The sequence below is a fragment of the Onychomys torridus genome, chromosome 3, assembly GCF_903995425.1.
Source record: "Onychomys torridus chromosome 3, mOncTor1.1, whole genome shotgun sequence".
In the NCBI taxonomy this organism is placed as follows: domain Eukaryota; kingdom Metazoa; phylum Chordata; class Mammalia; order Rodentia; family Cricetidae; genus Onychomys; species Onychomys torridus.
This window is the reverse complement of record NC_050445.1, coordinates 17,504,173-17,518,323: the sequence shown is the minus strand read 5'-3', so window position 1 is coordinate 17,518,323 and position 14,151 is coordinate 17,504,173. Positions and strand designations below refer to the sequence as shown.

Sequence of the window (14,151 nt, the reverse complement as noted above, 5' to 3'; positions counted from 1 at the left end):
AATACCAATATTCAGAATTTTCTTCAAGTGTTTATATTGATATATTAACAAACCACACACAATGCTAAAGAAACAAATGCTTATCCAAAAGACCATACTTATACTTGATAGAGAATATAGGTTTTATATTGTTGTTTACCAGTTCAGAGATTTCTAAATTTCTACTTAGTTTATAAAATTATCAAAAGATACTCTCATAACTTCTTTCTTAAGTATAACCTTACACATTCTGGAGCAAATCTATGAAGATAATTCCTCCAGTTCTGCTTAGCAAGAGAATTCCTAGGTTTTAAATTATGTCACTGTAGTTCTGTCTCAGACATTCAGAGGTGTATGAATTTATATGAGAAGCCTGCAAGATCAGGAAGATGAAGTACTTAGAGCAGTAATCCCACCTGGAATTAAAGTGATACTAGGCATGCAAGGCTTACTTCTCAATGACAGAATTGAAATAGTTCAGTATTACATTGGGAGCTAATATTTCTACATATTTTTCACTTATAGAAAATAAAAATATATTAACTGGCTCTAGCAGCCTTATCTCTAAAATATGTGACAAAGTTTCTCAGCTAATATATTTGCTGTGAAAATTATTTCAAAATTTATATATTCTTGCTTCCCTCTTATGTTATTATATTTCAGGCACTGTACTATGAGACTAATGAAAATAAAACAAGCAAATCAAAAGTAAGGAAATTACATATTTTTCCCAGTAGCACAAATAGATCAAAAAACATAAAATACAACAGGTTGGTATAATGTACTGAAAAAGATTTGCATGTTATACTTAATATTTCAATATTTTAAATTTAATATAAGAAAAATTCTATCATTCAAAGTGAAATTACAAACTACATTGAGCATACATTATTACTTTGAATTCTATCTTGATACAATAATTTAAATTTTGTCCTCTATTTTTGCTTTTATTCCTCAATATACTCAAAATTTCAAGCATCATTTATTAGCCTGTCTTCCAGGCTTCACATGGGATCCAATGCATAAAAATTTCTGTGACCAGTATTGTGTCAGAATGGTTATATCAAACAATCAAAGGCAATGGCCCTGGATTCTATACTTGATTCCATTTAAGAGAAACCATTTCTCTCTACTGGCTGTGTTGGAAAGATGAACATCTACCTAAGACTGCTGAGACTCTGAAAACATCTGAGGAATGAAGGTACTAGAAAGTGAGAACTGCGGATAGGCAAGTGATGTCAAGAGATGCTAATACAATGGTCTTTGACAGCTCTGTTTGAAATCCCACCTTAGTATTTCAGACATTTCTACCAACTACATTTTAATAAAATGAGCCAGTCTCCATTATTACTCTTGGTTTTCCTGAAGCTGGTTTGCTTAGGGAGTCTCTCGCTGGCAATCAAGAATTTTCAGTTAATAACCTTGAGTTTATATTTTGCCCATCCATCTGTTTATACCAATTGTTTAATTTTTCAAAATAATGGTATGTGACCTACAGGGCATATATAATTGTGACTTGATCAATAACTTCACACTTTAAAAATGGAAAATATATATTAGAAAATATCTGAATAGCTTCTGTGGACACATAATTGATGGTTAGTGTTAGCAAAACATAAGAGATATTTATGCCTTCTGGATCAGGTCAACTGTTTAAAAATACAATGTAAGTGTTAATGAAGCAATTGATATTGCACTGCAGGTATGTTATGATGAAGTAAAGCCAAGATTTGAAACAAATCATGTGGATTTACATACTTGAAAAGGTTAGATATATGACTTTAAAAGAGAAAGAACTGATCACTAATTTGCTTTTGACACAACTTGGGATTCTGATAGGACACCTAGGAAGATGTTTCAACAGCACCTTTCAGCATTAGATATCTAAATATACGGTCATCTATAATGCTAATAGGTGAAACTGAGGCAGTGGCAGAAGAACTATCACCTTGTCAAGGTCAAGGTGTCACCATAATTGACAGACGGAGAAACTGAAGCACAAACAGATAAATGTGCACAAGCAAAATGGATTTTAACCAGTCTTTTTGATGCAAAAAAAGCAAACACCAATAAACTCTGTCTGAGTTAATAATATTGTTGGCAAAGAATATTTAAATGAGAATGTGGATCCTAAGGCAACAGAGGAATCTCAGGCCGAACAGAAAGGAAGGAATGTTAGTGATTCCTAGTTACACAACACAGCAACACACACACACACACACACACACACACACACACACACACACACACACACACACACCAGAATAAGAAATCAGACTGTTTATGATGCATGTAATGACTGATGAAAAAAGATATGTAGATTATTAGCTATTAATCAGCTTTATTCTAAGTCCTTGAAATATAATCTAAAAAGTTTAAGATCCAAGTTTAAACTATATGAGGACTTATGTAGACTCACAAACACATTGTAAGAGAATACATTTGAGCTTTCTAATGTAACTCATTGGACAAATATGAGAAGTAATTTTCTTCCTATTAGACAAAAGATGACTATTGGATCCTAAAACTTAAACTACATTATGCGCAGTTAAATGGTTTTCACTTTCAGATTGCATTAAAACTGAATTATAATCACTACTTCGTTGAATTGCTTGGTATTTCTTTCCTCTATAATGAAAATATTAATAGTGAATATTTTCATGCAATCAAATACATGCATTGCTCCATTTGATTCAGTATTATTGAATATAACATTAAGAGACTTTTCTAATTGATTTTACAAAGAGTATCAAATAGGATTATGTTGTAGGAAACTGCTTTGGGAGCATATCATCAGGTAGAACAAAAAACAGCCAAACACAAAGCTGTGCAGTGAGCATGTCTGTTCACTATGTGCCAAGACTCCTTCCATTGAGAAAATGATGGGCCACTAACAAATACAGGCAATATCCACATCACATCACATATCACACACTACCACATAGCACATAGTGCCACGACTCACCACATGTCACACATCACTATATATCACACATTACCACACACCACAAACTACATGTCACACATAGCACATGTCACACATTACCACAATAGCACCACATAACATAGCACATATCAATACATATTACACAACACCACCATCTTTCACACAGAACTTCGTATCATGTATCATCACATATCACAAGGAGTGACATATCATATAGAACTACATATCACAAAGCACCACATATCACACATCAACACATATCTCCACATTTCAAAAGCACCACATAGCACCAAACGTTATAAACAACGACATATCACTTTGCATCCCATTCATCACAAGTCACATAGCACATCTCATCACAAATCTATACCATCATATATCATCACATGTTATATATATCAGATAGCACATATGATTATTAATTGCTTAATATAATCACATATTTCAATATGTATCACATATCATATGTACTCCATTCTGAGACCTTATATTATGCATCATCATATTTTCTCAGGAAAATCAACAGCAAGTTTTCCACTTTAGTAATTGAATATTTTATCAAAAGTAGTTGTAATTAAGTATTTCATGTCTATGTACATTTGTTATCATGAATTTAATACTCTTTAACAATTATGAGAATACAAGTCTTTCATTTATTTAATGTATACAATCAAATGTAGCTTTCAGTGAGAGACAGTATTGTTTAAGGGAAAATATATAAACTATAATTGTATGATTATACCTTTTTTTTTTTGGTTTTTTGAGATAGGGTTTCTCTGTGTAGTTTTGCGCCTTTCCTGGAACTCACTTTGTAGACCAGGCTGGCCTCAAACTCACAGAGATCCGCCTGCCTCTGCCTCCCAAGTGCTGGGATTAAAGGCATACGCCACCACTGCCAGGCCTTGACTATACCTTTTAAATATTCTTTGTGAGAACATAAATATATTCAGAAAATGCATGCCTATATCATCTTCCATATCTTCAAATTTTAACAAAATAAACATGTTCATGACAACCAGCACACAGATCAAGGAAGACAAAGCAACTGATTGTTGGCAAATCTCTGCACTTCTTACCAGATACTCTCATGTGACACAGCAAACTCGAGTAGTTTAAAGTTCTATTTATGTTAGTTTACTGAAAATTTTAAAATAGTAGCATGTACTCCTTGTAAAATCCAAGTAAACTTTCAAGTAAGCTTATATCAAGAGCTGACTTCAGAGGTAGAAAAGGCCTCAGTCTCTCAAGAAGACCTAGGCTCATTTCCCAGTACCCACATCTTCAGCTGACAACTACTGGGGAACCCAACACTCTCTTCTTGTCTCTGCAGACTCATACACATAAGGGTATACACACACACACACACACACACACACACACACACACACACACAGAGAGAGAGACAGAGAGAGAGAGAGACAGAGAGACAGAGAGAAAGAGAGAGAACAAATAAACAAACAAAAATACAAACTGATTCCATTTCATGCAGCACCCTGCAACTCCTGAATCACTGATCCAGGATCAGCATGCACACAGATACAATGCTAACTTCTCAGCTTGCTGACCCATAGCATACAGCAGGATACCAAAATAAGACTTAAATGTCATAGGCCAGACACCCAAACAGCAGGTAGTAGTGATTTGTCGAAATGAATTAATTTTCAACGAAGCAAATTTCTGCCTATCCATACACTGTCACTTTCATCACATGCTGCAGGCGTCAGGGCATCTAGCTATAAGTTCAGGCACTGGGAAGATCTCTCACATCCTGGAAGTGATGTGGCAACTTACTGTTTGGAAGGCTCAGGACATTTTGGTTCTTCTAGCTTCTTCTTTTCTCTTGTTGGGTCCACTGGGCTAAGAAGGACAGCTGCACACGACATTACAGAATGGCAGGAATCTTCCCGGCAAACTGGAGTTTGAAAACAATTCATTGTAAATGTTAAAATAACTCAGTGGCTCTTCTCATGTTCCTCACTTCATTTTTATATTTTCAGTCAAGTTCAGGGAAAATTTCAACAAAACATTAATTAACACTGAATTATCCTTAATTCTTTTGAACACTATTTTTCACTAGTTAGCTGTACAACCCTGGGCAATTTTACTTAGCTTTTCTAGTGAGAGTGGAAAAGGTACTCCTAACATTTAGCAGCCAAAAGACAAGTTGTTCTTTGAATGGCAGATGACAAGTGTATGCCACGGCACAGACAGTTCATAAATCTTCACAAGGAGAATTCACTTCCTTCATCAAGCTCAAGATCAAAAGAAACTCATGAATTACCATGTGCCTAAACTCCTGTGGTCTCCTTCTTGTCCAACTACAGCCCTGAACTCACCTACTGTTAGAATAGTACCATGAAGCAGTTTGTATGTGTGGCCTTTCTCTAATGGAGTCATACTTTGTGATCATTCTTTAAAAGATGGCTTACTGTGTTCTGTGTGTGTTTGTAAAATTCATCCACAAAATGTACTGTTGATTTATTGTTGTGGCAATGCAGCTTTCCCTTGGACAAATAAACTAAGTTGTTTTTAATCTTTCAATATTAATAGTCACTGTTTCAATTGTTGGCTGTTTCTATTAGCTATTAACTTCCTTGTGCTTTTTGGTTAGTTACAAATAGAAACTTGTTCTCAAAAGGTTTCTTGAAGCTATAATTGTTCTTAGGGTATGTTGACTGTATTCTTGACAGCTGACACCAGTGAACAGTTTTCTGTCCTGACTACTTTACTTTCCCCCAAACAGATGTTTCAACTCCCCGACACCCATAAAACACTTGATTTCACAAGTTTTCCCATTGAAGTTTTCATATTGTATGAATACTACTATATCACTACATAACAAAGCCATACAAGCCCTGTTTAAAATAACACTATCTTATTATCTCAAAGTTCTGTAGGTTGTAAATCTGGGTAAGTGAACTGGACACACTTCTTGTCTTAGAGTCTCAAGAGGCAAGTGTTAGTGTGCTGGTTTGGATGCACTCAAATGTTTCCATGAGTCAAGCATTGTGGCCCAGGAAATGGACTGGGGCAAGTGGTATTATAGTTATTGCCTCCTATAATTCATCTAGAAATCTAAACAATAACCTGTTTTTCTATTTTAAAAAGAAATCTGTGTGGAAATAATCCACTGACAAATTAAAATTTCAGGTTTGTGGCGGTTGACATTTCTTATCAACATGATGAGATCAGGCACCCCGTAGGAGACAGGCCTCTGAGCACTCCTGCTAGGGATTGCATTTATCAGATGAACTGAGGTGGGAAGGTGCACCCTGAATACGGCAGGATAACCCCATGGCTGGGTTCTGGACTGTACAGAAAGGGGAAAGTGAGACAAACATATGAGTTCATGCATCTCTCTGTTTCTTGACTGTGGATACAGCATGGCCTCAGGCTCAGGCTGCTGTGACTTCCCTTGCCATTGCAGAATGTACAAGGATCTTTGGAGCTAAATACATTTTTTTTCTTCCTGAAGTTGACAATGCCAAGAGATTTTGTCACAGCAACCAGAAAAGAACTGAATTCAAGGTTGTTATAAGATTCTGCTTCCTTTCTATGAGAGAAAAATCAAGTCTCCTGTTTCCAGGGATAATCATGTATCATCATAGGATTCTACCTCATAGAGCTATTCAATTAAGAATGCAATTACATTATATATCTTTAACTTATATGTCCCTGATAATTAAGTTAAATCCGTATATATATATATATATATATATATATATATATATATATATATATATTCCTCAATTATATGACTCCAATTTATACAAATTATTTTGAATCTTAGTGAAATTACAGCCATCACCAAGAAAACATTGCTGAATTACTGCTAGCACAGTGAATCAACTTTAATTGTATAAAGTATAAAGGTCCCTAATTTTCTTCAGATTATAATCCACTATGTAAACAACAAATTCAGACCACAATCAACGGCACACTTGTGAACTTTTTCAGAACCTGATGATTACTGATCACTAGGCATCTGCTATTGAGCACAAGCCAGTGATGAACCTATGTAGCATTTTCCAAATGCAGATAATATAAAGGAATAAATTTGCCAGGAAAAATGAAAGTATGGGAAAGAGATGAATGCTGATAGAACCGCAAGGACATTTCAGTTTAATGTAAATGCTGTTATTCAATTGACACAAATGTTCATCTGAAGAACTAAGTGATGACAGCACAAATTTGTCTCTTACTCAATGTAGCAAAAGATAAGGAAGAGAATAGAGGAGAGTGAAAGTGCCACAGACAGAACCAGGAAATGCAAGTCAGCCAAGAGCATGATCTTCCAAAGCAATGTTCCTCACTTCCCCCTTAAAATTCTGTCTGAAAGTGCCACATAAATGATGGAATCTTGGTATTTAAGAGAAATTAAACTGCACTCAGCTTCCAGTATTGTATTATTTGTTTCTTGGTTGTTGCAATAAAGCAAAACCAATGTATGAAGGAAAGTGTCTTTTAGACTTATGGATAGCAGTCTATCACTGAGGGAAGCCAAGGCAGAAATGGAAACAGAGACCAGGAGGCAGGTCTCCAGAAATGGAATCAGAGACAATGGAGGAACAATGCTTACTGATCTGTCTCCTGTGGCTTGCTTAGCTAACTTTCTTATACAGCCCATGGCCACTTGCCCATTAACGGTAGTGTCCATAATGAGCATCAATCTATTAGCTATCAAGACAAGCCCCACAGGTATGCCCCACACAACAGGCTGATGTTGGCAAAACTTCAACCAAGGCTCATGATTCCCAGGTGACTGTGGTTTGTAACAAGCTGACAAAAACTAGCTAACACAAGTATCTTTAAATTTCATTTATCATGTTATTCAAAATTAGTGTGACTAATTCCAATTACACAAAAATGTAACAGAGAAATGATAACTTTTCAAAACAAAAAATAAGCCAATGTTGTGCTCCAAAGGCAGAAATTGAGAAATAACATAGCCCTTAGTAGCCATCACTAGCAGAAGGTGTCCCCAAGATGAATGGAGCAATGGAGATTAATATGATAACACTATTCCAGAAAAAGGCATTCTTCCAAACCATGTGGATATTTAAAATGCAGATGAGTATCTTGTACTGATCATGATGTAAGCTCCTCTATGTAACAATTGAATTTGCATACCAGTTGTAAATTATCTTGAATTTTATCATCCACAAAAGTGTAGGTGAAAAAAAATTTCAGAATAAGATGAATATCAGTAAATGGAAAAGCACATCCTTATTAAAATAGACCATAATGATACAGATTAAAATGAAAGGTCATAAAAAATTCTCTATGTTTATGGAGTAAATCATATGATTTTACAGAAGATTAATGGACTTTTCTCACTTAAAGCACTCTACAAAACAACATGGATGTTAGTGGTATCAGGACAATCTACATTTAAAAATAATACTTATCTGGCATTTCTGATACATCTTACAAATTAACACTTATGGTAAGGAAAAATTTAAATGTGCTTAGAATAAATAACTGAAGTTATTTATGGATACACACACAACAGGCTTTAACTGATCATAAGGTTAAACCTCAGATGGCAAAACAGAAATCCCAGGAAAGCTACAACAATCTTTAACAATAAAAAAAAAAAAAAACTTCCAGAGGTATCACCATGCTTGATTTCAAGTTCTACTATAGATCTATAATAATAAAAACCACATATTGGCGTAAAAACAGACATGTTGGTAAATGGAATAGAATTGAAGACCCAGAATTAAATCCACACATATATGGACAACTGACTTTTTTTTCTAAAGAAGCTAGAAACACAATAGTAAATAGAAAGCATTTTCAACAAATACAGATTCATATTGTCACCCTGAACCATATTTAAATCCAGGTGTATCAAAGACTTCAATATAAAGCCAGACACACTGAAACTGAAAGAAGAGAAATTGGGGAACAGCCTTGAACACCATGGCATAGGAGACAGCTTTTTGAACAAAACACCAATAGCACAGGCACTAAGATCAACAATGACTAACTCTGACTTCATGAAACTGAAAAGCTTCTGTAATGCAAAGGAAACTGCCAGCCAGAGTAAGGAGCAGACTACTGAATGGGAAAGGGTTTTTGTTTTTTTTTAACCAACTATGGTAGATGTCTAATATCCAAAATATATAGAGAACTCAAAAATTAGATATCAAAACACAAAATAAGCCAATTTAAAAATGAGGTAGAGATCTAAACAGAAATTCTCAGTAGAGGCTTCTTAAATGTCAGGGAAACACTTAAAGACATGTTCAATATCCTTAGCCATCAGGGAACTGCAAATCAAAATTATTTTGAGACTATCTCTTAAAACTCTCAGAATGGCTAAGATCATTAACACAAGTGGCAGCTCATGCTGGCAAGGATGTGTAGCAAGGGGGGACACCTATACATTCCTAATGGGAGTGGAAAGTTATACAGGCACTATGGAAATCAATATTGCAATTTCTCAGAAAGTTGGAAATTGATCAAAACATAGCTATATCACTCCTGGTATATACCCCAAATACCCTTCATCCTACCACAGAGATACTTGCTCAACTATTTTCACTGAGGCTTTATTCACAACAACCAGAATCTGGAAACAACCTAGATGTCTCTTAACCAAACAATGGATAAAAAAATGTATTACATTAACAAAAGGGAGTATTACTCAGCCTTTAAAAATATGGCATTATGATATCTGCAGGTAAATGGAAGCACTTAGAATAAAATCAGGTCTCCCCTTGGAAATAAGAGAACTGCACAGAAGAAGGGGAGGAATGATTATGTCAGAGGGAATAAAGGACACCAGGAGAATATGGACCAGTGAATCATCTAAGGAGGACTCATCTGGGCCCATAGAGACTGAGAGGGCAAGCTCAGGGTCTACATGAGTCTCCACCAAGACCTCTGTGCATATGCTAAGGCTGTTCGCTTGGTGGTTTTGTGGGACTTCTAATACTGGAAGTGGGTATGTCTCTGACTCTTTTTCCTATCCTTAGGACTCTTTTCATCCTTTTCTACCTTCCATATGAGGACTTTTTGACTTGTCTTATTTTATCCTGTGTGTGTGTGTGTGTGTGTGTGTGTGTGTGTGTGTGTGTGTGTGCTTGGTTGTCATCTCTTGGAGGCCTGCTCTTTTCTGAAGGGAAACTAAAGGGGAATTGGTATGGGGGAGAGGGGAGGTGGGGAATAGAATGAAGAGAAATGGAGGTAAGTATACTGTGGTCAGGATATATTGTATGAGAGCAGAATCTACTTTAATATTAAAAATAGAGGGAATAAAAGACATACATACATACATATAAAATAGCACTGTAGAGAACATTCATCAAATATATATAATTGAGTCTGTTATTTCAATGATACAGGAGAAGAAATCTTGATGCAAATGCCACAAAAATGTTTTCACATATCATATGCATAATAAATTAATGAATGATAATTTCAAGGAAGAGATAATGTTTTATATAGCATTCCTTGTTAACATTATGGTTCCTTGTTAACATTATGTGACTGAAAAATAATAAAAAGCACTTTGATCCTGTATATGTGTCTATGCACTTTGCATTTATAGGTGCACACATATGACAGAGAGAATATTCCCCTAGAATAACTAAAACAAAAGAAGTCTGATAAATGTGCTGACTGAGCCATTTGGGTTTCTCGTGTCAAATTTAGAATCAGCCCTGGAGCGATCCTAGTTGGGATTCTTCTGCAGAATCTACAAATACCCATCAGTTCTACTACTCAGGACAACACTATGAATTTTCCAGGCATGCAATGAAATCACAGTTGTTACCCATTTCGGGTAAACATTTGTGACAAGTCCTACATTGTCTAAATAAAGTTTAACCTAAGATTTCTGTAATTGGATATCCTACAATTTAGAACACACAAATATAGGAGAAAAGAAAGGTGTTTGACATTTCAATATAGAAACAATTTGTAAGGCATGTAACACAAGCAATAGTCACTATCCTCAAGGGGAGGGAGGCTGAACCAAAATGCATCATTCCTGTCTCTTTTGGAGAAGTCTGTCAAAACTAAACATTATTAGAACATTTGCTATTTGGATGTGTCAAAGAAACTGAAATAAGTATCACTAAGTAATCAACATTATAATCTATTTAAAGCTATATTTCAAAACTTACAGTAAAAAAGAAGTATTATACATAATTAGATGTAAATAAAACAACGAGCATAAATTTCCTAAAGATGCTATCTGACAAAGTCCTTTTTCTGAATATTTCCAGTCTTTCACCTCCCAGCCATCAGATTTGTCCATGTCTTTTGTTAGGTGTTTGCTTGCTCTAAACATGGCTACTACACAAATCAAAACAGTAACAAAGCAACAATTGAGCTTCTCAGTACTTTTCTTCTTTCTTTTGTTCTTTGCAGTACTGGGGATGGAAATCCATGGTAGGTAAGCACTCTACCACAGAGATACATTCCCAGACTCAGGATTTAATATTTAATTTTTCATGGCATAAATAATCTAACTGGTGACTTTACATATGTATTCTATGTAATTTAATGACATAAATAATTTACTCAAAATCATATTATTAACTGTCCTTGAGCCAGGTTCTAAGCTCTGAAGATGTAGCAGTGAACAATAAAGTCCTTGGTCCTTCCAGGAAATTTTGGTATTTGATCTATTGATTTTTTTATTTATGTGATATGTGTGTGCCTGGGTGAGTTTTGTGCACACATATATAGGTGCCAGAATTGGAGTTATAGGCAATTGTGAGCACCCTGATGTGGGTGCTGAGAACCAAGCCCTAGTCTTCTGTAAAAGCAGCAAGTGCTATTAACCACTGAGCCATCTCTCTACCTCTGATAATTGATTTACAGCACTCACAACAGTAGTAGTATCATCCAATATATGGAATGAAAGGACAAATATTTTAGCGAATACCTTCCTTTATTCTAGAAAGATCTGAAAAAAAAAATCTCTTGCACTTGGTCTCTAATTTTGTACCATATTAAATATATAATCAATCATGAGTAGTCACTGGAGTTGTTTAAGCATATCATATAGATCTGTGTGTATGTATCTCTGTGTCACAGTACTTACCTGGGATACAAATTTTGCAAATTCTGAGTTTAGTCTTTAGTACTGTCCATGAGGTGAGAAAAACATCCACATAAAATCATAGTCACTCATTTTCTAAGAGCTAAACTTGTGAAAAACTAGACCATAGGGACAGGAGACATGACTCAGTACTTAAAAGCATGTCCTGCTTTTACAAAGTACCAAGGTTTTAGACATAACACCTACATGGAGGTTCACAACAGCCTATAATTTCAGATTCAAGGGTTCCCTCACTTTTTTTTTTAACTTTGTGGGCGCCATCATGCATGTGATATACGAACATACACCCAGGCATACGCACATAAACATCAAATAGAAAAGAAAATACTTTGAAACACCACACTGTACGACTCTATTCATATTCTTTCTTTAATATAGCTCATTCTTCTTCAAACATAGTATAGTCACTTAATATTATCATAGGATGAGTCAATCACCCTCCTGTGTCTTGCCCTATCCTCATTCTTCCTGTTCTTGGTTCATTGTTTTTGTTTATTTGTTTGTTGTTGTTGTTTGTTTTTTTTTTTGTTTTTTGCCCCACCTGTGCTTTGAACAGAAAAAACACCAAATGAATTAAAAATCTTTGTTGAAAAAATTACATTGTTAAGAACAGGAATCTCAGGCCATGAGACATAATTGATGGGTCTTTAGTTCTGTACTTCTGACAGTTACTTAATGGGATTCATTCTGTAAAGAATGAGGAGTCATATCATCTGCATAATGCTCTTCTTCACTTTTCTAGAATTGAAATAAATTATTCAATTATCTCTTTAAAAAGCCACCCACTCTTCAGAATTTTGCATATAAATAACAAATCATAGAAAACGTGTACAGGTGAGCTCCAATGTATGATTGACATAAAGCAGGGGACAGCTTTGCTGTCCTCAGAACAGAGGCTGAAGTGCCACATACTGTCTTCCTCCTGTCATCTTCCACCCCACTTCATAACTGGTGAAATCAAGGAAGCACAGCTGCATAGGTCAATTGGTTGATTTATCCGCAGGTTAGCTATCAAAGCAAGGTAGTACCTACAGGAACAAACTTCATGTTTTATAACCAAATATTTTTAATATGATGAATTTCCCCAGGACAAATCTAAATGACATAGCAGATTGCATGCTATATGCTTTCACTATAATGAATAAAAGTCCATGGAAACATATTAATCTAATTGTTAGATGTTTAGTAACACTCTGTCTTAAACAAAAGGTGGTAATCACCCAAGAGTGCAGTATATCCGTAGAAGTGCCATGAAATCTTTGAGGGAGGGCACATGGAACAAAAGACAATGATGCCAGCAGAACTTTCAAGCTTACCTTAGCCTCCAGGTCTGTCACCAGAGGAGGAGCTACTGGATGGACACTAGTTTAGTATTGTTTCTAAATTTGGAGGAACAATTTCTTGCATTACAACACTTCCTCTCCTCAAACTCCATTAGTCTTCATCTGAAAGCAATGTCTATATTTATATCATTGCTATGAACAGAAAATATGTACAACCAAATAAGGTATATATAACTTAATTTGCATGTGTAGCTGTACTAACTACTCGCAGGTCACAAGGATCCAGAAGTCATTGTTTTACCCACAAATCTCACTCAAACTTTCACTGGCACGTCATTTTTGAAAGGCTGCTCTCTGCCCAAAGAAGTACCAGTCTTCAAAAAGCTTTTCTTAATATGAGAAAGGAGTACTCAAAGCTCCTGGTATGAAAAATGGCCTGTGAATATTCATGACATTTCAGAGATTTGTATGACAATATTTCTAAGGACTATACTCTGAATAATTCCATTCTATGTGCAGAGTGTAGCCTATCTACCCTTCTCCAGTCTTGCTTCATTAGGGAGGGAGCCCAAGTCTTTACCACCATATTTTTTTCTAAATAAATTTTTGTAACTATAACTGATAAAGGATGATTTACCTGTAAAAATCATATGTTGGTGATCAACTGTATGAAGTATCAACAAATTTATAAAGTTGTCATTTATAAGTATTAGATTCCAGCTTTAAAAATATCATATAGTGACTAAATTATGTTTGCCAAGTCTGAGATGCAATACTTCCAAAAACATGCGTTCTCTTTTATTTTCAGTCTAGTGTTCATTGAGAATTACATTGGCCCATAATTTTTCTCCACTTTGATTCAG

The 14,151-nt window shown here is 35.2% G+C and overlaps 1 protein-coding gene across 3 annotated transcripts in view; it reads right to left on the bottom strand.

Annotated features, from left to right (window-relative positions):
* Ccser1 (coiled-coil serine rich protein 1) overlaps positions 1 to 14,151 on the bottom strand; it is a 1,141,750-nt gene that overhangs the window by 881,558 nt on the left and 246,041 nt on the right. For all 3 annotated transcript variants that reach the window (XM_036181695.1, XM_036181696.1, XM_036181693.1), the window contains exon 5: positions 4,718 to 4,838. In XM_036181695.1, the coding sequence (XP_036037588.1) occupies positions 4,718 to 4,838 (121 nt within the window). The remainder of the gene's footprint in view (positions 1 to 4,717; positions 4,839 to 14,151) is intronic.